The sequence below is a fragment of the Trichosurus vulpecula genome, chromosome 2 (assembly GCF_011100635.1).
Source record: "Trichosurus vulpecula isolate mTriVul1 chromosome 2, mTriVul1.pri, whole genome shotgun sequence".
In the NCBI taxonomy this organism is placed as follows: Eukaryota; Metazoa; Chordata; class Mammalia; order Diprotodontia; family Phalangeridae; genus Trichosurus; species Trichosurus vulpecula.
Genome location: NC_050574.1, coordinates 213451268 through 213477519, shown reverse-complemented (window position 1 = coordinate 213477519; position 26252 = coordinate 213451268). Strand labels below are relative to the sequence as shown.

The 26252-nt window shown below is 38.4% G+C and overlaps 1 protein-coding gene and 1 pseudogene across 4 annotated transcripts in view; one reads left to right on the top strand and one right to left on the bottom strand.

Moving 5' to 3' along the window:
* Positions 1–26252, bottom strand: part of SLC4A10 (solute carrier family 4 member 10) — a 274145-nt gene that overhangs the window by 119503 nt on the left and 128390 nt on the right. For all 4 annotated transcript variants that reach the window (XM_036743354.1, XM_036743356.1, XM_036743355.1 and 1 more), the window contains one exon: positions 17363–17523. In XM_036743354.1, coding sequence (XP_036599249.1) covers positions 17363–17523 — 161 coding nt within the window. The remainder of the gene's footprint in view (positions 1–17362; positions 17524–26252) is intronic.
* Positions 1135–3077, top strand: LOC118840009 (annotated as a pseudogene).

Here is a 26252-nt window from a genome sequence, read left to right as displayed (position 1 = left end):
TAGCCCACCACTATTCATGTCATGTGAGTACATACAGACTGCAACCTTTGAATCTAAGTGAAAATATAAAAGACTTAGTACTCTTATTATATTAGGAAGGAATTATTTCAAAATTTCCAAAAACCTCTTTATTGGAAAAGATTTGTCTTCCATACAAAGAACTGCTGAACAATACAGGGCAGACAGTTTCCCAATATATGGTATATAAGAAATGTTGAAGTTGCAGAACAATATATGGGATAGAGGACCTGCCTGGAAGGCAAGAAGATCTGGATTCAAACCCTGCCTCTAACTCGTGCTAGCTGTGTGACCATGGGCAAGTCATTTAACATCTCAATGTTCCAGACAATTCCCTAAGAGTCCAAGTTACAGATGCATTGTGGATCTGTACCAGTGTCAGAGATATCCAATTGGGAGTTTCTCATAGTGATGAATCATACATTCAAATCTCACCCCAAGTCCCCACAAAAAAGAACAGTTCAATAGTTTTACAGAGCAAAATAGTTCTACTGAGAAAGTACATTCATATCTCAATCATCCCCACTAATGGCAAGGAGTAAGTTAACAGATGTATATTTGGCTTTGGAGAATGTTGTTGTATTTATCTTATAATATGGATGCATCTCATGTTTAATTCACTTCAGACCAAATAACGAAGTCACACTGTGAAAACCTGACTCAAGAAGAGCTGGGAAGGTGCCCAGTTTTCCCAACAATACTGGGACTGGTCACATCTCTCTTGCTGATATGAGGTTTGTCTTCTCTACCAACTGGAAGGGAAAATTCATTAATATGTAACAGAGGTTTTGTGTAGTTGTTTTTCAGTCATATGGGAGGTAGGTGTGATTATTACCCTCATTTTTGCAGATCAGGAAACTGAGGCAGACAAAAATTAAGTTACTTGTTCAGAGTCATACAGTGCCTAAGGCTAGATTTGAATTCAAGTTTTCCTGACTCCAGGCCTAGCACTTAGCTACCATCCCACCCAGTTGTAGGATCTGGAGCAGATGATATAAATGGAAGGAGGGGTGATGGCAGAGAGAGGATATGGAAGGGGCAGGAGAAAGCATGGAGCATGCTTTCTCCTTTTCCCTTTCCATGGTGTCAGGGACATGAGAGAATAAGCAACCAACAATGGAGAAGGTGGCTAGCAATAGATTATCTTCCAGAGAGAACCAGGATTCTGTGAATACCAGGTGCTGGAAAGAATGTGGAAAAGAAGAAACTGAAGATGAAGGGAAGCATGTCAATGAGATATTCCAGAGGTCACAAAGGTCAGGGGAGGAAAAGGACCAGGGAGGGGTAGGACTGAGCAAGGTAGGGAAGAGAGTCCCAAGTTAGCGGTAGAAAGAACTGTTACTACTGAGTGATGCAAATTGAATCACTGAGATAGGAGAAGCAGAAGGCGCCATAAATGCCACTTGGTTGGGGCCTTTACCTCCAGTATCCTATGATGATGGTGCTAGCATTGTTGTAGTGATTCCTTGCTAAGCAGTGCTGAACTAGAATTGGTGATGGCAGAGAGTTTACGGTTGAGATCTAGGTCCTTAGGAACTGGACTGAACTCTCACATTACTAGATCATAAGTTACAATTCAAGATGAAAAGGAATGAGGGGCATCCAGATGATATTCCACATCCAGAGGAGGCATACCCAGAGTTCTGCAATACAAGTCACAAGTTTTTAAAAATTGTTCCAGTATTTCATAAACAAGTTGTTTCAACATTTAAAATTTATATTTTATACTTAATTTGACATGTGTATCCTATGGTTGCAGGGCAAGGAAACAAGACCTCTTGTTTTCTACCTTATCGTTTCTCTCCTTGCCCAGACTCTTGTGCTTAATAGATTGTCAGTGGCTATCCTGAGATCCAGAGCACTGATGGAGATAGGTGATGCTCTGGTTCTATATTTTGACTCCAGGAGTCCCTACCATGTAAAAGAAAATTTTCTGGAATTTTTGGAAATCTATGTATCAGTCCTGGTGCACAAGGACCTGATGGTTTCAGTATTCAGCGTGGTATATGAGGACTTGGTTAGGGTGGTTCTAGGCCTTTGCTTCATGTTCCAGTCTTTCTGTCTCTGGTGTTTGAAGGTTGGGAAAGGCTTGGCCCCTCTAATGATTGAGAAAACATAGGAACAAATGATAGGACCAGAAAATTATGTGTCTCCCACTGTCCCAAAGGTTTTAAAATTAGCAATATGGCCTTCCTTCCTCCCTTCCTTCCTTCCTCCCTCCCCTTTTCACTCTCCTCTTCACTCCCCTCCCTTCCTTCCTTCTTTCCTCCCTCTCATTCTCAGATGGGAAGCTCTATGATGCCTACATCTCTTACACCAGCTCTCCAGAAGACAGGAAGTTTGTGAACTTCATCCTAAAACCACAGCTGGAGAATCGGCATGGCTACAAGCTTCTCTTGGATGACAGAGATGTCCTCCCCAACTCAGAGCCCTCCGCAGATCTGATAGTGAACCTCAGCCGATGTTGACGCCTTATTGTGGTTCTCTCAGACACTTTCCTGGGCCAGGCCTGGTGCAGACACAATTTCAGGGAAGGCCTATGGAGGCTCCTTGAATTGTCCCGAAGGCCAATCTTCATCACATTTGAGGGTCAGACCCGCAATCCTTTACACCCTGCTCTCCACTTGCTTCGGCAGCACCGACATGTTGTAACCCTGCTTCTGTGGAGGCCAGGCTCTGTGACTCCCTCCTCCGATTTTTGGAAGGAACTATATCTAGCCCTGCCATGAAAGGTGCACTATAGGGCCCTGGTGAGTGACCCCCAGACTCAGCTACAGGAGGACAAGGATCCCATGTTGACCCTCCACGGTGGCTTCCTGGAGGGCCGGCCTGGTCCAGACCCGGACCCTGACCCTGACCCCGAAGGAGACTTGGGTGTCAGGGGACCCATCTTTAAAGACCTCCCCCCTCCACCCATGAGCCCAATCCCTGAGCTGCCAAGACTTAAGCCTTCTGGTGGGGAAACCCAGCGGAATGACATCGATGTCTCTGACCTGGGATCCCGCAACTATGGGGCCCGGACTGACTTTTACTGCCTGGTCACTGAAGATGACATGTAGGCCGCCAAGGACCTCCCACCTGGCCTTGCTCTGAGGAGCAGGGCCTTGTAATAGAGTACAGAGACTTGGACTGGGGGGGAGCAGAGTAATTCAGTGGAGAGAAGAGTGTCTCCTTCCTCTAAATCAAAAGCCAGTGCCCCGTCTAGGCCTATTTCTTGTGCTACAAAACAAGAGATTGGACTGTGTGACCCCAATGGTTCTTCCAGCTTGAAATCTAGGACCCTGTGGCTCTTTGCTCAATCCCCTGAGACTCAGGCCACAAAGAGCACAGGGGATGACCTGGTCCAGGGCATTCGAGTCTGGGGCCCTCGAACCCCAGGCTTCACCTTATTTCTGTTTTCTGCCAATAAAGTGACAATTCCCATAAAAAAAAATTAGCAATATGGTCACTTCCTACCAATACATTTTATTCTCATCTGTGTAGGATAAAGTAAGTGTGTGTGTGTGTGTGTGTGTGTGTGTGTGTGTGTGTGTGTGTGTGAATTTTACCCCTTCCACATTTCTACTAAATAATGCAGTAATAGCTGTTTTGGTATTTTATATGGGTTGAATATGCTAATGAGAAATGTTCAAATCTACATTCCACTGTGCATTTCTTTTACTAGCTTGTTCTAGGTGATGACTTCTTTTAGAACCATTTATTATATTAAACCTGAGTTAGCTTTCATGAAAGTTTGTGGTCAATCAGCATATGGGAAAATGTACTAGAATAACCATGCACAAGATTCTATTTAACTCTGGTTACTGAAATATTCATAGAACGTGGTATTTATTCTGTAAAAATATGGTAGTTTCTTCTATAAAGAGACAGGCACAGTGCTAAGTGTTAGAGATACAAAGACAAGTGATATAGTCATTGCCCTCAAGGAATTTACATTGTGGGTGGGGAGGCAATAAATATAAATATAAATATGTGTTTGCACACATAAATATCCATATACATGAAAATATGAATACAAGGTAACATTGAAGGGGAGAGTAGCAGTTGGAAGAATTCATGTAGAGGGTTGCATTTAAGCTGAGTTTTGAAGGAAACAATGGATTCTAACAATTGGAGGGGAAGAGCAAATGCACTCAGCCATGAATGACAGCTAGTATGCAGTTGCATAGGCAGTTGGATTGAGATGTGAGAGAAACATTCAATGAGACACTGTTCAGATGAGGCTCCAATGTAGTTAGTAACTTTGATACATATGGGTGGCTAGGTGGCGCTGTGGATAGGGTGCTGGGCTTGGAATCAGGAAGACCCGAGTTTAAATCCAGCCTCAGACACTTACTAGCTGTCACCCTGGACAAGTCACTTAATCCTGTTTGTATCAGTATCCTCATCTGTAGAATGAGTTGGAGAAGGAAATGGTAAACCACTGTAGTATCTTTTCCGAGAAAATCCCAAATGGGGTCACACGGAGTCACACATGACTGAAAAAGAACTACACGAAACTCTGTTGCATATTAATTAATTTCCCACCCCCCTCAATTTCTGCTAGAGATAGATTGAAAGATTTTTCTTTTCTTAATGCTTAAGTATGAGAAAAACCTGTAAATCTACACTTCCGGTTTCTCAGGGCTAAAATCTCCAAGTGATGATCCCTAAAGCACCTGATTTGAAATCTGTTTACCCAAGAGAAGGCAAATATGAATGAGGGTTCATTTATCCATCTGTCTCACACATAAGCACTCATTAAACTCCCAAGGACACTATGGTAATACTTCACTAAATGCTACACTAGGGAAATGAGCAAGTTAATTGCCTCATTTAAGTCCTTAACTTACTACCTAGGTAAGACTTAAGCGCGGGAGAACATCTGACTCATTAATTTCTTACATCACTTTCTTCACCTTTAAATATTGTGGTAACAGCCTTGAAGAGTAGGAAAGGATAATGGACCATAATGGTTCTGGGCATGGTCTCAAGTCCTACAAGCTCAGTGTGCCATGATACTTAAAACAATATACTTTAGCCTGCCAAAACACAATGCCAGGTTGTGGGCAGTAAATGAAGAGGTAGGAAGAAAAAGCATAAACAGATCACATGTGCCTTGGAAAACAGATTCAAACTGAAAGATGGTAAGGCTTACAAAGGCGAACAGCAGGGTCTAGAGAAACGAGGAGCATTTGTACAAAAATAGCCCTAGGAATGTCTTCACAAAATTAAAAAAAAAATCAAAACCAAAGAATTGCAACAAAAAAGAGTTACACAACTCTTATATCCTGTTTCCTTAAAGTGGAAGATCCTAGAAGCCAGGGGCTATCTCTTGCTGTCTTTACTGGTTGATATGGAAACATCAAAGAAAAAGATGTCCCGGCTCTCAGAGGATGTTTGGAGGAGGAAAAAATAGACTCCCTGTTATTAGCAGCCAGTATTAACATTTTTATTCAGGTTTAATTAAATACTGTGAAAGTTAATCTGCTATGGGAATACTCCTCTTCTTAAAACAAGGAATGTGAAAATGTAGTATTTGTTGAAAATATTAGTTTTCCAGGCCCAGGATTCTAGAAGTTAGACTAGAATACAAGTTGCAAAGTATTTATATGTTTATTTTGCTTGCAAAAAGAATATTCTAATCAACTAACGCTGTTTTTCCTCATTAAAATATATTTATCATTTGTTTTGGTGAGTTACAAATTATGATTGATGATCCACGCACTGTACTAGCTTTGGTTTGACTTTAATTACTTCTGCTCAATGACAGAATTAGGTTAAAGCAAATACATGGCAACAAAGCTATTTCAGTTATTAATCTTTACCATGCTGAAAAAATTAACTTTAAAGAGATGAGCATAGAATGCAAAATTGGTGGGGATTGTTTGATCATGATTGGAAATGTTCAGCTTTTTCTGGATATGACTGTCTCTATACCAGAATAAATGAAGTTGAGAAGAATACCTCTGGATCGCTAGTACCACAATATTTTTCTCCCTTTTGACAAGACTTGGGTTCAAATCCTATCTCCAAACTTACAAATTGTGTAAATATAGCAAAGTCTCTGAACTCTCCGAATCTTATCTTCCTTATTGTGAAATGGGGAAAATAAAATCTGGAGTACTGATCTTAACAAACCTGGACTGTGAGGTTCAAATGGGATAATGTAGGAAAAGCACTTTGAAAGACTTAAAGCACTATATAAATGTTAGCTAGTATTGGTATTTCCATTTAAAAGTATGAGCATGTTGAACCTTTGGTCCATAGACAAATTTAAAGTTAAATACACATGTATATACACATCTCTCTTTCTCTCCATATGTATAATATATACATATTATACATAATACACACATATATGTATATATATATAAATATATACACATCTATCTATATCTAGAAATAGATACTAACAGACACAAACCCCTACACTTTTATCCAAAAGGGGCTCCTACTTCAAAGAGCCTGGAAACTGTTGACAAGTTTTCCAGATGCAGCTGTGAGTTTTAGAATGATGACTAAAGACTACAAAAATCTCTTTCTGTAATTACCAAGTGAGCTGGCAATGCTAACTTGGTGTGGCCCCTGTTATTCTGAAAACAATGTCTGAGATGTCCTCTTCCTTATGCTTGAGAAATTTCTAGAAAAAATAATTGCTGCCGATTTTATCCACCAACACCATTTGTGTGAGTGTGAGTGTGTGTGTATTTGTAGGCATGGGATCTTAACTATCCTTGCAGAGAGGTGATGAAACTCATAAGAGATATACTTTCTAGACATGGCTAAGGCAGGAATTTGTCTTGCTTTGACTACACATTATTACAAGGCTACCCAAGGCTGTCCATTTGCTATTCTCTTTTTCTTTTTTCTTTCTCTTCTCTTTTTCTTTCTATTTTCTCTCCCTCCCTTTCCTTCCTTCTTTCCCTTCCTCCCTTCTTCCATCTCTTCCTTTCTTTTTTCCTTCCTCCCTTCCTTTCTCCCTTTCTTCTTTACTTCTTCCCTTTCTTGTCTTCCTCCTTTCCTTTCTTCCTTCTTTCCTTTCCTCCCCCTTCCTGCTCTTCCCTCCATCTCTTCTTTCTTTCTTTCTCTCCCATCCTTTCTCTTTCCCTTTATTCCTTCTCCCCTCTTTCCCTCCTTTTCTCCCTCCCTCCCTTCCTCTGTTCCTTCCTTCCTTCCTCCCTCCCTCCCTCCCTTCCTTCCTCCCTTCCTCCCTTCCTTCTTTCTTTTCTTTCATGAGAAGATAGTGGTGGGGAGATAAAATAAGATTTTTGTTCATTAAAAAATAAGATTTACTTTAAAAAACTCCTTCACTTGGGTTATTCTCCCATCTTGTTCACTGACTACATGGAGGAGAAATGAGCCAGAGCTCTGGTCACAGCTGATTCAGAAGAAACTACTCATTGTGAAGGATAGTCCCTATGGAAAGGACCAGTTCCTTGAGATCTCCAATCCCACTGTCTTCAAAAACTGCATAGCTGACATTGAAGTAGATGACCAGCAGCTGGGGATGGTACTGATGACACCCCAGGGCAAGAAAACTATGATTACCTTTTGCTCATCTGTAATCAGTACACCGATATTATCATCATATGCTTTTTCACTGATAGTCTGGAAAGTCATAAGAATGTTCCTGAGAAATGCATGTAGGAAGTGAAGCATGTTTCCCCCAATGTACTTATTAACCTTGTGTAGAATAAAAAGGACCTGAGGGAAAATGAGTATACCCGAAAAGACCCAGCTAAGAGGAAGCTGGAACCCAGAAAACCAGCAGGCCAGAGGAGGACTGGGCATGATGTTTGGATCAGTGCTTTTGGCTGCCTGGAGTATTCTGATAAGATTAAGGAGGGGATCCTCACCACTGGACTCCATGATGATAATTCTTGGTCTCTGCCTAGCCAAGGCTGAATGTATTCTAATTGTGTCCTCCAGCTCTTGATGATGGAGGTGTCATTTGGAAGGAAAGGGACCATCTTTTATCTTCAGGCGTCCCAGAAATAGAACTATGCTTCCCAGGTTCAAGGGGGTAGGGCGGAGTATTAGAGGGAGTCTTTCTTTCTTGTCCTGCCCTAATACCACTTGCCGTTTTTTCACATGATTAATCTGGGCCTACAATTCTTGTTCAATGCTTGCCAGTGAGTGAGGCTACCTCATCTCCTTTCCTCCTTCCTACACCCCCCTCCCCACTTTAGGCGGGACTGTGGATTATTTCTCATTGTTTTTCCCAATGGAAGATGCTGAATAAAGTTGAGGAAAATTTGAACAAAAAAACCCCTTGGATTATCAGAAGATGTAATGATAACCTCTCAGTGACTGCTAATAAAATTTTAAAAATTTATGCTCATTCTCTCAGCTTTTCTTTCAAGCTGCTTTGTGGATCACTGAAAACAGATAAAGAAAAATAACTGTATTTGGGGTTTTCTTGGCAGAAATACCGGAGTGGTTTGCCATTTCCTTCTCCAGCTCATTTTACAAATGAGGAAACTGATACAAACAGGGTTAAATGACCTGCCTAGGTCACACAGTTACTAAGTATCTAAGGTCAGATTTCAACTTAGTGTTTCCTCACCCCAGGCCTGGCATTCTCTACAATGTGCCACTAGCTGCCCTCAGATCTCCAGCAGAACAAGGTTAGCAATGACATAAGTTAGAATCATCTCATTATTTATCTTAGGACACTTTAGTGGTGTATGTATGAACCTGATGAACCTGGATTGGGCCTGAAGTTATGCAAATATAAGTACATATACATATATAAATGTATATACATACACATACATGTATACATATATGCATATACACAGGGCACATACATATATATATGTATGCATATGATATTAAGGCAGTTAGTACAGTATATAGAGTGCTGGACCTGAAGTCAGGAAGACTCATCTTCCTAAGTTCAAATCTGACCTCAGACACTTGCTAGTTGTGTGACCCTGGGAAAGTCATTTAGCCTCGTCTTCCTTAGTTTTCTCATCTGTAAAATGAATTGGAGAAGGAAATGGCAAACTACTCCAGTATCTTTGGCAAGAAAACCCTAAATGGGGTCATGACGAATCAAACGAAACTGAAATGACTAACAACGACAACAAATATGATGCTAGCCTAAAGCAACAATGGAAGATTACACTTGTTGCCAATCATGTCTGGTGCAAGAATCTAAAAACATTAGATCATTTCTGGCACTTAAAGCAATAAAAATGGCCACAGGATAACAAGGTAGACACAGGGGAAAGAGTCCTGGCTCTAGAGTAAGAGGACCCAGGATCATTTTCATCTCCAGCATTAAGTACTTACATGATTTTTACTTCCTTGGATTTCAGTTTTCTCATTTGTAAAATGAGGAATCATAAGATTACAGATTTAGATCTAGGGGGACCTAAGTATTGTCAAAGCTACAGTTTTTCCAGTAGCAATGAATGGCTGTGAGAGGTGGTCTAGCAGGAAATCTGGGGCTGCAGAATTGATGCTTTCAAACTGCGATGCTGGAGAAGACTTTTTAGAGTCCCTTACACAGTAAGGAGGTCAAATCAGTCAATACTTAAATAAAGTACTTCAGAGTGTTCACTGGAAAGCCAAATGCTAAAGTTGAAGCTTAAATGCTTTGGCCACATGAGAAGACGGGACTCATTGGAAAGACCTGAGGATGGGAAAGATTGAAGGCGAATGGAAAAGGGGATGGCAGAGGATGAGATGGATGGTGTCATGGAAGCAATGAACATGTGCTTGGATAGATTTCAGGAGATAGTTGAGGACAGATGGGTATAACAACAATACTGCCTGCCTCTACTGTGGCTGTGTAAGACTAACAACACCAGCACAGAGGAGGGCTGCCAGTACTGATTCTTTGACCTGTTTTTCTAAGGAAAGCAACCTTAAGGGGTTAACAATCTTACTTTAATCAAACTTACATATATCATTCATTTAGTTGAGGGGGAAAGCCAGCATCCTGAACTTCAGAGCAAATACAAACAGATATTACAAACAGAGACAATATAAACAGAGCAAACACACACAGTTATCAACAGACAGACCTCTATCCGTCTGATCAAAAAATGACATAGTTATCAGAGAGAGAGGCACCTACATTTGGGTTTTCAAAGCTGGAGTGGGGCTCCAGTGGCTACCCAAAGTCTTGTCTGGTCAAAGCATATGACACTCTTTCAGTAAGTGAGAACCCTAAAGCAAAACGCTAACTTCTGAGTTTATATACCCTGTCAAAGGGTATCACAACCCTGAGACTCAAAACCATGTGATGCTTCTTCAGGCATCACAACCATAGGACTCAAACCTATGTGAACTAGGCTTTCCCTTGATGTAAGCAGGTCATCCAAGACTTCTGATTTAATCGAAGAAACAAAGGCCAGACTCATTAAAGGCACTTGATTACCTCAGTGCTCCAAAAGAGAAAACAATAAAAAAGTGCCACCCTAATTACCAATACAAAGGGCCTGGTGTGCCATGGTCCATGGAGTCATGAAGAGTCGGGCACAACTGAACAACTGAACAACAGCAACAAGAGATCTATCCCAACCCCTTTCTTTTAGATATGATGACTCTGAAGCCTCAAGAGATCAAGTGAGTTGCCTAATGCTACATAGTGGATGGAAGCTGATTAGAACCCAGATCTGCTCAATCCAAATTTAGTGCCTTTTCCACTGTACTATGCCACCTCTCAATAGAAGATTGGATCATATCAACTCTGAGATCTCTTTCAACCCTAGGTCTGTTATGACCTTTGGAGAGAGAATTAAGAAGATAACATACTCTGCTCTTCGTTCTCTCTTGCTTTCTTGGGTTCAGGCAGGTTCAGACTGGGTTCAGATATGGAGAAAAATAGTCTATTCTCTTTCTAATTTATGTTTACGTAGCTTAAAACTCAGCGAGAAAGTGGAATTATCATAAATGCTATATATTCATGTCTAATATTTTGTCCAGTATTTTGAGATCTGTGTAGCCACAAATTTGCTTTTAGGTACCTAAGAACTAGACAAACATAATTTTAAAGAGTAAATTGACAACAGTTTGGATAGGTCAAAAGATATAGGTTGGAAGTTACCTTAACATATTTCAGTAATAATGTCAAGTTGTAGATATCAAAACAAGAAGTGAGGAAGAACTGTCAGGCCCATTTTATTCAGTATTGTCCCTAATAATTGGAAGGGGAGTGAAACAGAGTACCAATGACTATTGTTTAATAGTCTAATCTGTCATTGGCTAGATATAAGGATAAAAATAAAAGAAGAAATTGGAAGAAGTTTTTTTAAAATTTGAGAAAAAAGTTAAAAGTTCTAAATAAATAGAAGGTAGTGTTACTATTTTATGGATGGACAATGAGCTGGGTCCAGAAATGAATAAAAAGTAGAAAGCTGGCTAAACTGTGCCGGGGAAATCATGCTTTTAAAGATGCCAAGCTGTTCCCCAGTGCAAAGACTGATTTTAGAACACAAACATTTTCCTGGCAATGCTCTCTGGTTGTGAACCTTGGCACTCTACCCTTACAAAGTCAGAATTAAGAAAATGACTATAAGACAAGTTACATAGGAAAAATGATTTTAATAAGATTTAGTTGAATAGAGATAAAAAAGAAATGAGTATCTGGGGGAAAATAATTCAAACCACAAATACTCAATAAGAGGGAATCCTCTGAAAACCATTAATGAAGGAGACCTGAGGTAGTGATAATCCAGAAAACTATTTGCTGCAATAATTTTCTTGCATCATGTGCTCTAATCTTTCAATATGTTCCTAGGTGGCATCATACAGATTCCTGTATACTGTGAATACTGCACTCAGTTTGGGAGATATTTTGGCAACAGGGAGCTACAGACTAATTAGAAATCCAGAAAAGAACCCTGAATAGGTTTCAGAGTATGAAGACTTTAATTTAAAAGGATGGATTTAGAGAACTTAATTACTTTCAGCAACAACTTAAAGTTTAACATCTTACAAATATCCCACAGAGGCATGCCCTCAGTGGGATGGAAGGGAGTAGAGAAAGAAGCATAATGTGTGAAAATATAATTCAGAAGCAAAGGGATTTTAAAAAATGAACAGGATTTTCGGCAGATTACTACTGGAAGAAAACATCCTCAGGGAAGCAATGGAAAGCATATCTTATTTGAAAATTTGGAATTTAGACAAAATTATGAAAGATATTTCATGGGGTGAATTCTTTAGGAGTTGGCAAACATAGAATGTTATATAAAATCTATTTCACAAATTTGAAGTTGGGCAGGGAGATGAAATTAATCATGTGTCAAAGGCAAGATGCTGCAAGGTTAAACAGTTTGACAGACTCTTTTTTTCATTATTCTCTAAAATACGAACATATCTATTTGATATCACCAGCATCCTAGCCATTGTAACCTTAAGGGGTTGAGCTGTACAAATGCACTTCCAGCACTCCCAGTGGACTTGTCCAATTTCTAAATGAACGATTTTCTCTTCAGGATTGATTTAGCACTATCCTTACTACTTCATGTATTCACTTCAAACTGTGCTGTATATTAAATCTGGACTTCTTCCAGGTTCTAGTTATTTTAAACACCATCTTTCTATATACTCATGGTGAAATACAAGGGAGGAAATCTGTTGAACTCCTAGGTTGGAAAATGTTGCAGCTCAAGGTATTTTTCCACACTTAATTTTCTTTCCCCACTAATTTGTTATTCATGAAATGTACAACCTAGGAGACTAGGTGAGTGGGTTTTTAATGACCAAAGTAGAAGATACTCTCTCTCAAGTTATCTTAATTTCTCCCTCACTACTCTACCCTGTCCCCCCACCCCACCAGCTGGGAAAAAAAGTGAACCAAGAAACCGAAAAAGATATATCATTCATCTAATAATGTGCATTTTAAAAAATGTTACAACACAACCTCATTGTCTTTTCCTTTTGCATCTTATCAGTGTATTTTTTTTTATGGGGGAAGGCAGGGCATTTGGGGTTAAGTGACTTACCCAAGGTCACACAGCTAGTAAGTGTGTCAGGTGTCTGCGGACGGATTTGAACTCAGGTTCTCCTGACTCTAGGGCCGGTGCTGTACTCACTGTGCCACCTAGGTGCCCCTTATCAGTGTATTTTTAAACTTTATCTAACAGAAATGCAGCAGAAGATTTTTCCATTGACAGAATATTGAGAAAAATGTGTATTCTCACTTAAGCACACCAAAGCCCTTAGCATTTTAAAAAATCTCTTCCACTAAGTTCCTCATCAGACTATTTTCATTTTCTCAATAGCAGAGCTTAAATACAATGTCTTCTGCAGCCCTCATTCTATTCTGTTAACAAATTCCATTTTTGCTTTTCCAAAACTCATTTCAATATGTTTATAACTAAATGTATTTGTCTTCCCTACTTCTATCCACATAATAGTAGACAAAGGGATTCTTGGGATAGTTCCCTAAAGTAGTGAGTCAGATTGGCACCATAACTCCCCAAAGGGTCATCATGTGAGATTCTGACCCTAAAGTTTTAGAATAAAATAGCTGCCACGAACTCTAAATGCAGCCCTAAGTATTAGATAGTTGAACACACTACAACTTCATTTGTTGACTTCTTATGAAATGACTATGTTTCCTACAAAGCTGTGAGGGAAAGTTGACATCATGGTTGGCAGAATCTGGTTCCAAAAAGGTGCTAGCAGGGTGAAATGATGAACTGAATCTAATACTATGACATTTAATAAAGACAGAAGTAGAGTACTAGAATTAAATTTGAAAAACCAACTCCACACATAAAATATGGAGAAAATATTGATAGCAATGTATATGAAGAAAGAATTGGGAATCTCAATGATGTTCAAACTCAATATGTCAGCAGAGTGACCTTATAAGAAAAAAACTAATGTGATTTTAGACTATGTTAACAGAAATAAAATATTTAAAATCAGAATGGTGGTAATCTCACTGTACTTTTTGCTGTACTAAATGAACCTAATGCATTGCATATAACATTTTAGAAAGGACATAGACAAACTAGAACTTGTTCCAGAGGAAGGCAACTAGGACGTTTTCAGCCTAGTTGAAAGAACTAAAGATAGTTGGCCCGGAAAGAATCAGGACTTTTGTCTTCAAACATCTGAAGGACTGCCCTGTGGAGGGATTAGACTTAAGTAACTAAGAGATTATTAAGCTTCTATGACATATAGTGAAAAAGACAAAAACAATAGCTCCCGCCCTCAAGAAGCTTACATTCTACTTCCGAGTGAGATTCATATTCTCAGAGAAGAGAAGAACACTAGGGAAATTGCTCAGATAGGATATGACACCTTTGAAGGAAGGTAGGGACTCTAAGAGGCAAAAGCAGAAGTAAAATGTTCTAGGCATGAAGGGATAGACAGCCTGTGCAAAGACAGAAGTGGGAGATGGAATGTCGGGTAGATGGTTAGTCTCTCTGGAATGTATGTATGTGAGGGAGATAAATGTGGAAAAAACTGGAAAAGTAATCTGGAACTAGATTAAAAAGGACTTTAAATACCAATCAGAAGTGTTTCTATTTTATCCTGGAGGCTATTGTGAAGTAACTGGAACTTCTTGAACAAGGGAATGACATGGTCAAAAATATTCGCTTTAGGACTATTAATTTGGCAGCTTTGTGGATGGTGGAATGGAATGGGGAGACAAGAACGGCATTAAGAAGCTATAGTTCAGGTAAGGATTAGAAATAAGAGTTTTCCTGTTGTGATTAAGCAAAAAGTAACTTACATGTCTAACGTGTAAACAAATAATTCTATTTGGGAGGAAACGGAGAGTAAAGAGTTGAGAATGACGATGAGGTTGTAAACTTTGGGGACTGGGAGGATGATGATGATGTCCTTGATAGAAATAGGGAAGTTAGGAAGAGACACTGGTTTGGGAGGAAGATACTGAGTTATATTTTGGACATGTTGAGTTTGAACTGTCTACAGAAAATCCAAATAGATATGTCCGGAGATAGCTGGTGATTCTGGCCTGGAAAAGGAGAGAGATGAAGATTTTTGTGCTGGTCTACATAGAGTTGATAAATGAAACTAAGGAAGATGATAAAATCACTGAGAGAGAGAAGATGTGGGACAGAGTCCTGTGGTGTTCCTGTATTTATGGGGCAAGACAAGGATGATGGTTCAGAAAAGGAAACTGAGGAGTAGTCTTACAGTTAGAAGGAGAAAAAGAAGAGTGAAGCTAAGTGTAGACAGTATGTAGGAAAAGTGAGTGGTTCACAGCTTCCACAACAAAACTCAACATTTCTAAAACAGAACTAATTATCTTTCCCATTTAACCATTTTCCTCTTCATACCTTCCCAATTTCTGTGGAGGACACTGTGATCCTTTCAATAACAGAAGTTTGTAACCATGGAGTCATTGTTACCTCATCCTCCGTATTCACCTAGTCAAGTCTTGTCAATTTTGCCTCCACAGCACGTCTTATATCCATGCCCAACCATTCATTCATTCCACAACTACCATACTCCAGGCTCTCCTCACCTTTCACCTAGACTTTTTGCAATAGTCTCTTAACTGACATTCCTCCTCTGGTCTTTCCTTTCTTTAATCCATCTTTTGCACAGCTGTGAAACTGATATGCCTAAACCAAAGACTGGACTATGTTTCATTCCTGCTCAGGAAGTTCCAGTAGTTCTCTATTGGTTTTAAGACAAAATACAAAACTTCTCTATTTTCCATTTAAAGCTTGTCACAATCAGTCTCTGGCTACCTTTCATGGTTTATTTCATATTCTGTGTTCCATTTAAACTGACCCACTTACCGTTCCCTATATACAACATTCCATCTCTCATTTCAGTGCCTTTTTACACAAGCTGGGCTGTCCCCCATGCTTATCATACATCCACTCCTCTCCTCCTCATAAAATCCATAGCTTCTCTAAAAGCTCATGACACCTTTTATATGAAGGTCCTTTTCTACCCTTTCCCCTATCTCTCTTCCATCAAACTAGTGCTTTCTATCCCCCAGAAATTACTTTCTATTCAATTTGCATATATATTTACATTTACTTAACTGTATTCATGATATTTTTCTTCTTATATAACTTCCTCAAGGGCAAACACTGTTTTGGCTTTGTCTCTGCATCCCAACACCTAGCATGGTACCTGTCAGGTGGTAGATGCTTAAAAAATTCTAGATGTATTAATGAAAAAAACTGCAAAATATCAAGAAGGATGATTGGGGGAAAAGCCACTGAATTTAGCAAATGAAGACAACTTTATTAACTTCGGAGAGCAGTGTTATGCTTTAGGAAGGCCTAGATTTGATGACTTTTGAGATTTCTATCAAATCTAAAATTCTATAATGGGAGTTTTATGCAAAAAAGCCTCCTTCAGTTTTAGTTAGAGATTTTCATGTCCTCTAAGTCCAATGTCTTTTTTAAAAAAAATTTGTTTGAAAGTTTTCACTTGGTTCCAAACAGTTTCATTTTGTAAACATAAATAAATTTCATATGTGAAAAAAATAATCTTAATAGTTTAAGAAAAATTTCTTCAATTCTAAGACAGCAAAATAGCACATATGAAATTATTAGCAGAAATTCTACATGAAGCAGCATGAAGAATTAGGGGAAAGATCACTTGGGAATCAGGAGACCTGAACTGCAATCTCGACTCTGCTACATAGTTACATATCTTTATGGCCCTCCTCCTAGTTCCTTTTCTGTCCAATGAGTGGCTAGATTAGATGACGGCTAAGGTCACTTTCAGATCTATTGTTCTATTCATCATTCAGTAACCACACATTTCCTAAATGTTTAGTAGGTACCAGGAACTGTGCTAAGCTGAAGAGATACAGAGAAAGACAAACCCACAGTCCTTGCTCTTATGGAGTTCATATTATAAAGGGGAAGACAACATGAAAGCAGGTACATAAAAGACATAAACAGTGTAAGTGGAATCTAAGATTGAAGATGAGGAGGGTGCCTGGGAAAGGCCTCCTACAGAAGATGGGAGCAGATCTGAGTACTAAAGAAAACCTGGAAAAGCTAGAGTCAGAGGTGAGGAGGAAGAGTATTCCAGCCATGGGAAATTGCCATTGCAAAGGTACAGTCAAGAAATCATGTCATAAGTGAGTATTCTATTTTAAAAGGTTTGATTTTAGAAAACTTAGAGGATCAGAAAAACATTAAGATTAAGAGAGTTTGGTTTCCAGGGGATCATTGATTAGGAAGACTGTAAAAACTATGTTAAAAAGGAAAAGAAGTTTTGCGCTAGAATTTAGAAAAAAAAACATGTACAGAATGAAATAATGGTTTTGTAAAAATGATGCCTCAAAGTAATAATGGGTACGTTAAAATGAAGTTTATTCAATAGAGTCAATTAAGATGCTTTATGGATATTAACAATTTCTTCTGGATAAAAGGGAAAAAATCTATACCTGCAATTTCCTCAAGAGTGTTAGCCCGCATGTCCAGCAGCACGGTGCCATTCAGGATACAGCTTCTCAACTCGAATAAACTGTGCAGGGAAAGAGTTGCCACATATGGCTTGCTCCACCGTTCTCCTCCATCTTCTACGTCTTCTTCAAACTTTAACCACCTAATTCAACAAAAAGTAGTTTGAAAACACTAGATGACATAATGTAATATTTTATTGCACTTGAAAAAGAATGTTGTTAAGAAGTGTCTGGATTCAGTTTACTTTGAATTCAAATGAACAAGCATATATGGAGTGTTTATTATGGTGCAAAGCCCCGAAGCAGGTGCTTTGGGGCAAAATCAAAGATGAAAAATAGTGCCTGCTCTCATGCAGCTTACATGCTAGTGGGCGGGGAAAGGCACTGCATAAATGTGCAGTGTTCTGGTTCAGCTCTCTTCACTTTGCATCTGTTTGTATAAATCTTTTCAAGTTTTTCTGAAATCCACTTGCTCATCATTTTTTGTAGCACAATAGAATTCCACAACATTCATACACCACAGCTTGTTCACCCATTCTCCAACTGATGGATGTCACCTCAATTTCCAATTATTTTTGTCACCACAAGAAGACATGCTATAAATATTTTTGTGTAACTAACCCTTTCTTGTCTAGAAGCTCCATGAAGGCGAGGACTCAGGCTTTATCTAAGCTTCGCACTGCTCCCTACTCTCCGCCCTCCTCCAATAGGACTCTGCCTAGAGTCAAAACTTAATATTGAGTTAAGAGATATGGCTGGAGTAATGGTTTTGTCAGGTTCAGGTTTAAGAGTTCAGTACTCTAGAAATGGCACATTTCCTGGTGCCTTCACAAAAGTATAGAATAAGCTACCCAAGTGATTTCTTATCATTTGACAAAGATTGATTTTATCGGTCAGTCAATAAACATTTCTTAAGCATCTATTATGTGCCAGGTACTGTGCTAAGAGCTGGGGATACAAAAGAGGCAAAGATAGTCCCTGCCCTCAAGGAACTCTCAGTCTAACAGGGGAGACAACAAGCAAACAAAGTATGTATAAACAAGCTATATAATGGATAAATAGGAAAGGGAAGAGACTAGAATTAAGAGGGGTTGTGATTTTGTCATTTATACTTAGAAGTTCAAAGCAAAACTAATATAAATTGGTAATAAATTTATATATTGTATAATCCTAAAGAAACAAATTTTGTGTAATACATTAATAAAATATACCAGTAGAGACCTATTATTGAAAAGTAGTATACTTTTAACATCAAGAGTTTACTGGAGACAGCTTGAACTGGCTCACAAGAGCCAAGTGTTATATTTTCAGGGTGAGCATTTATACCACAGGATCTGGCAAATCCTACAAGCAGTACTTAGTACAGTGTTTCACACAGAGAAGGAGCATAATAAACATTTATTGATTATTGATTCATTGCTTATTGCTTAATGATTGTCTAGACTTGAGAAAGTTATAGAGAAAGTGTTAATTTTGCAGATTAAACTTAAAAGTATGATGTACATGCATTATATTTTTTCTAGAGAGCTGGTTGTTATTTACCAGCACACTCATCATTTTAATTCCCAGAAAAGATAATTACTACTTCAGATAACCATAATGATAATAATAGCTGACATCTTTATAGCACTTTAAGGTTTGCAAAACAATTTACATACATTGGTTTTAACTTGTGTTAAAGATGCACCATTTAAAAAAATCAAATACTCATCTTAATTTTTCCTATGAGATCATTTAAAAACTGGTAGAAATATAAATGAAAATCCTTGACAGTATAACACCAAATATGGTATTTTCCTCACAGAGACTTTAACAGATTTTAATAGGTGGTGATGTGTGTGTGTGTGTGTGTGTGTGTGTGTGTGTGTGTGTGTGCATGTATATACACACTCAGTGAAAGTAAGCATCCACTAAAGGGAATTCAGTTTAATTTAACAAGCAAGAACTTAAGTGCCTACTACCTGTAAGGTATTGTGCTAGGTGCTAGGCATCTAAATGCAAAAAACCACCTCTGACCTCAATGAGTTTATGGCCTTTTATTATATGGAAAAGGGAACAGTACAAGTAAGTGTGCAAAGTGGACAAGATAAGGCCTAGAAATGTTGAGTACTTCCATTTTACTGAAACATAGGGGTCATAAAAAGGGGCAGAGTTAAATAAGCCTGCAAAAGTAAGCGTGAGCCAGATTTCTGAGGCCTTTGAATATCAGTATTAAAAGTTTAACCTTAATCCAGTAGGACATTCTTTAGGTCAGTAATTATCAACATTTTTCAGTCACTAGTACGTCCTAAAGATCCTAAAGACCACTTTTCCCTTCTGCTGTTGTTTCACCATAACAATGCCTAATAGAGTTAATAGGAAGGAGAGACAGAGAAGCACCCTTAGAGTCAGCAATAGCTGGGTTCATGTTCCACATCTAATATATACTGGCCATGTGACCTTCTATGGGACATCTAACCTCTCAGTTCCTGGGGCAATTCTTTAAGACTATGAATTGCAGACCATGTATTGATTGATATTGGTTTTTTAAAGAATTAATAGGAAAAACTAATACTTTTGAGAGATAGCACAAAATGGTAAATTTATATCAGGAAAAGAATTTTTAAAACCATTAATTAGAAAACTCATATAAATCATACTCTGTTGCAACAGAGCTCATAATAAGATTTTTGGGGAAAATTCTGTATTCTCATACTAACAGCTGATATTTATATGGTATTAGGGTGTTTTAAAAACATTTTGTATAAATTATTTTGCTGATCCTCACAAACCAGTAAAGAAGATTCCATAGCTATAATTGTCCCTATTTTGTAGATGAGGAAACAGGCTCAGAAAGATTAGATGACTTGCTTGTGGTCATAGCCAGTAAGTGTCAAAGACGTCAAAAAAGGGGTCAAAGGTTAGTCTTCTTGACTCCGAATCTGACCCTCTACCTAATCTACAACACGACTTTTTTAGAATATAAAAATGTTGTTAGAAAATGTATTCCATTTTCCAAAAGCATTAATGATACTACAAAATGAAACTCCTCTTGCCAGTATCCCTTGGACACCACCGCTTTAGCTCTCTTCTTTTTTCATGTTCAACTTCACCAAAAGTTAATATTAAATCTCAGCTGAAAGTATTGTTTCTATTTAAAAGCTACTAAAATATTAATTGTTTATTTTGTGCACTTCCTACTATGCTATATAGTAATAGGTCATTAATTTCTTTTAAAGCTTCAGGCACAATTTTTAATAAAATTAGCTACGATGCTACTGTCTCATTACTATTATTTTTTTTAGCGAAAAGATTACCATGGGGCAGGGATAATTTCAATTAAATCTTCTACCACATACTACGCCTTTGACATATGATGTTATTTTGAGGCACAAAGAATACATTAAAAGGAAGGGCATACTGTTAGTTTTATGACCAAAGAATCTTGTTAGGTTTAAAATCTCAATTCTGGTATCTAGGGCAATAAAGGATAATGAATAAAATGGAAACTTTTGGCATTAGGTTCTGAAAAGCTCAGAATGAACTTGGAAAAAAGGTGCAGGAAAGTAGATCATAATTTAGGGGGAAATGTTTCAAATTTAGCTCCTTTAAATCATTTGGAAATATGAAGATGAACAGTTGCTTTAATGTTGCATTCCTTCTAGAAATTATAATGTATTAGTCTAATAAATATGTGTGAAAAATTGTCTATTGCACTGCAAAAAAATCCTTAAAAATTTCTGGTCAATTCAATTCCCAAGGTGCCTTCCAGCTCTTCATCTTCTTGTATAACTAGATCTTCTAGTATAACTAAGAAGATATTTAATAAGCCTCTATTATGTATGGGTGTTACAAAAATAAAATGACATTCACCTTGCCCTCTAGAAGCTTACAGTTCAGTGGGGGATGGGGAATAAATCATGTACTCAAACAACTGTGATACAAAGCAGAACATAGATAGTAAGTTCAAAAGAGAAGTCTAAGCAAAGTGGTTTGAGAAATTTCAGTAAGGGAAAATTATTCTCAGCTGTGTAAACAGGTACCTGAGTTGTACTTTGAAAGAAGTAAAGGGTTTTAAAAGGTGGCAGTGTGGATGGTGGAAGGAGGAATCCATTCTGCTAAGGGACAAGTCGGAAAACGAGAATAAGAAAACAGTGAATGGTCCAGTTTGGCTGGGACACAGAAAAGAGAAAAGGGAGTGGTGTAAAATAAGGTTAAAGAAATAGGTGGGAGTTACATTGTAGTGGGCCTTGGATGACAGGATCAGAAGCTGAAACTTTCTTAGAAATAGACTATTGGAATCTGTTGAAGATTTTTCAGAAGAGGAAGAACACAATTGAGAAAGAAGCACAGTGTGTAGGATGGAATGGAAAGGGGAGAAATTAGAAGCAGGAAGAACAGTTAGGAGGCAATCATAATATTCTAGGCAAGAGGTAAGGAAAGTCTGAATCAAGGTGTTTCAGTGGGAGTAGAAAAGAAGGAATAAGATTCAAGAGATATAGTGGATGTAATACCAATAGTACTTGGCAAATGACTGCACGTGGGAAGTTAAAGAGAAAGAAAAGATAAAGATGACTGTCAGATTTCAAAAATGCTAGCAACGGAAATAGAGAATTTAAAGGAAGAAGGAAGGAGGTTTGGGGAAAAAGATAGTGGGATAAATTTTAGACATGTTGAGTTTTAGGTGTAGTTGGGATAGCATGTAGATAAAATCTAGCAGGCAGCTAGAAGTATTGGCCTGGGGTTCTAGGAAGAGACTAGAGATTAAAAGGTTCAAACGGAAACCATGAAATTGTATGAAACTGTGAAAGTAGAGGATGTAAAAGATCAGAGACAGGATCTTGGAGCACAATCACATTTAAAGATGAGAGGAGGCCAACAAAAGATAAATAGCAGGGCCAGAATGGTAGGATCATCATTATAAAGGGTCCCAAAAGTAAAGGAATGAGAGGATATCAAGGAAAAGTGATAAATAGTGCCAAATACCAGAGAGATCAAGGTGAATGAAGACTAAGGAAAGGCCACTGGTTTTGTCAAGGCAACCACTGCTGACCTGAGTAAATTCAATGTCAAGAAAGTCATGAGGAAAGATATAATTAGCAGAGTTGAGTGATAGGCAGTGAGAAAGCAGAAACAAAAAGGAGTAGAAAACATTTCCTAGAAGTCTGGCAATTAAGTGGGGAAGTGAGATAGAATAATAGCTTGTTGGGGAAGCAAGGGAAAGGGTAAGTTATTTTGTTTTTAGAATATAGAGGAGAAAGTACAGGGATAAATTGAAAGTATTCAAGAAAAGGGATGACAGAACAAGGGTCCAAGTGTGGTAGGAAGGGATCAAGGACACAAGGGGAAGGTTGCTCTTTGTAAAGATGAGGGTTACTTGAGACTACTGTAACAACAAGGCTACTTGCCGTTACTGTGGCTGTGTAAGGCCAATAACATCAGCACACAAGAAGGCTGCTAGCAGAGGTTCTTTGATCTTCTTTTCTAAGGAAAGCAACTTAAAGGGGTTTACAATCTCACTGTAATCAAACATACATATATCATTCACTTAGTTCAGGGGAAAAAGTCAGCATCCTGAAACAGAAATTACAAACAAAGAAAATACAAAGAGAGCAAATAACACAAATCAGCAGACAGGCTTCTAGCTGTCTGACCCAAGCTATATATACATAGGAGAGAGAAGCACCAGAATCTGGGTTTTCAAAGCCAGGGGGTTCCTTAACGGCTACTCAGAGTCTCCACACCAACACTCTTACAATGAGTGAGCTTCAAGCAAAATACTAACCTCAAAGTATATATACACTTCTTCAGGGTCAGAGTGCTTCACACCTCTTGAGGGTTTCACACCTTTCATGACCTAATTAGGAAAAAGGTGTGGGCCTTCCTACAAACAAAGGCAAGCCTCAATCAAAGGCACTTGATTGCCTGTAGTGCTGAGAAGCACTCCAAAGCAAAAGACAACAAAAAGTTCCACTTTGCTTGCCCTTACAACTACACAGAAGGCAGGAAAAAAGAGAGGTTTAAAGAAGTAGAGACGTGACTTAGGGATATTAAAGTCATATGGTCTCAATTTTCTCAATAAAGTAAGAGGTAAAGTCATTTGCTGAGAGTGAGAAGTGAGGGGTAGAACTGGATTCTCAAAAAGTAAAGTGGAGTTTTGGAATAATTACTGTCAGGAATAGATCAAAGAGTTGACAAGACATGAAGAAAAAGATTACTACACTATGGTGAACAACCATTTGAGATTAAATGGCATGAATCTGTAGTGGACACACTCAGCACAGCTGCACAATTTGCTCCAGCAGTTTTTGGTCACAAAATGATGAGAATGGAAGCGGAGAATGGAGGAGTTGTCCAAAGGTTGCATGTTCGGGGGAATAATGGACAAAGGGGCAAAAGATTCAAGGGTAGAGGGGAGGAAATTACTGGAATGGCTGATTGAGACTGGCTGAAGACTGGGTAAGGAAGAAAGTATGGCCAGGAGAAGGTTGATAGCTGGCTGAATTAGGCAGGAATTAAGGGTCCAAAGGTCAGGTTGAGGCAAAAGAACAAGGAGTGGGAGAGGTAGAAAGAGTCCTAATTTTATAAGAGTACCAGTTGTTATGTAGGGAGCAGCTTTATTTTTCAAAGGGATATTAAATTGAAGCCTTGGGATTTCCTTATTTTTGAAGCCACTAAATCCTCTATGAAACACATTTTAGCTTTTCCTTTAGAGTAATAGGCTTTTTTTCCTAGAAATCAACCCTCCTCATATGATAAACCACAAAACATCTACCTTTTATTTCAATCCTCCAGACACCATTTATAAAAGCAAGAGATACAGTTAATGCAAAACAGGAAAATGCTTTTCAAACTAGGGACTCAGCACTCCTAGGAAAAGGGATTAAGGAGTTCCTGAGAGTTCCTGGAAACTAATGTTGCAAAGTTCCAAATAGTTTGTTTGGTGGTGGTGATGATGGCAACTTCTGAGTTACATCCTTGGGTGATTCAGGCCTTCAGTACACACAGTAATGGTGTCCTAGACAATATTCTAGAAGCATAATGTTTCTCCTGGTATCCATCAGATTGAGGGGCCAAATTCATACAGAATTCCAAGGATATGGTACATAGTAATAATTTAGTAAATGTTTGTTGACTGATTGACACTATAATAAGCAAAATATGGAGGTTCTTAGTATATATCATATTGATACCAACCATGCTTTGTCAAAGATTTCAAGGTATATTTAATTTTCTAAAATCATATTTGTAAATTACACAATACTTACCTCTACATTCTAACATACAGATGCATGCATGCCAGTGCTTCAAGGATCTGCAAATAATTGGTGGGGCCACTCCCTCCATCAACAAAAATTACAACTACTCTTTACCTCATTAGGTGATCTTTATGAATTATAGTGGCCAGGAAAATATACCACATAATGGCCAACATTCTGGTGATGAGAATATGTGTGGTTTCCATTCCAGCTTGAAGAGACAAAAAAATAGCCCTGGGAACCCACCAAGTTTATGTCAGGGCTTGTAATTTCCTAAGCACACATTCAATTGCAAAATGTTTGGGTTAGAGTTATTTTCCTGGTGTCACAGTGGATATGGAAGACTTAAGTTCAAATCTAACCTTGGAGACTTTTTAGTTATGCGACCTTGGGCAAATCATTTAACCTCGGTTTCCTCTGCAAAATGGAGATAATAAATAGCATCTTCCTCCCAGGGTTGTTGTGAGGATTAGTGAGATAATATTTGCAAATCCACAGCACAGTGCCTAACAAATAGTAGGTGCTACATAAATGCTACCTATCATCACCATCATCAAAGTGTTTGTTCCAATTTGTCTCAGTTTTCAAATAAACAACATTTATATGAATAGTAAAGTAATGCAAAGAAAAGCCTGGGGTGGCGGAGGTGGAGGGAGAGTTAGGGAGAGGGAGGGAGAGGAAGGGAAAGAGAGGTAGAGGAAGAGAGAGAGAGGCAGAGGGAGGGAGGGAGGGGGAGAGAGAGAGAGAGAGAGAGAGAGAGAGAGAGAGAGAGAGAGAGAGAGAGAGAGAGAGAGAGAGAGAGAGAGAGAAGGAGAGGGAGGGAGGGAGAGGGAGAGAGAGAAATACAAATAGAGACTGGACTTGTGTAGGGAGCTCCCAGTGAGGAATTTTCTACACCAAATAAGGTCATTGCATTTTCTGCAACTTAAAATCTTTGAAAGTTGTCTAGAGCATTCAGTCAGAGTGGGACTTGAAGGCTAGGTCTTCTTAGCTCCAAGAGCAATTCTCTATTTACTAAGCTAAAGATAATGTATATGTGCATATGTATACATATTTATATGTACATACAAACATATATACATACATGTGTCTATGTGTATATGAATATGTATAGTGTATATGAATATACATATGAATGTATATAGACAGAGAGATGATAGATAGACAGCTAAACAGATAGAAAGATAGACGGGACTAGACCTGGAATTTCATTGGTAAAGGCAACTCCTAGGGAGATAATTCCCTTTATTAAAGGGTCAATCAACAAGCACATACATTCTGGGAACTACACTAGGTGCTGGGAATACAAAGAAAGAGCACAAATAGTCTTTTCCTTCAAGCAGTTTACATTCTAATTGGGAAGACATTATAAATAAATATGTATATATATGCATATACATAATGTGTATATCCATATATAAAAGTATATGCATGATATCTGCAAACTAAATTAAAAGTAATTTGGGGATGGAATCAATTTGCAGCTGGGGGTGGTGTAAAGAAAGATTAAGGGACTGTCTAGCATAGCAACCACACTGTGCAGAATGTGCTATGTGTATGCGTGGCACATGCCCTCTCTGACTATGTCCATTCTAAGTCTCTAGGAATCTGAAAACTTTTGAGTGTTAGGAAAG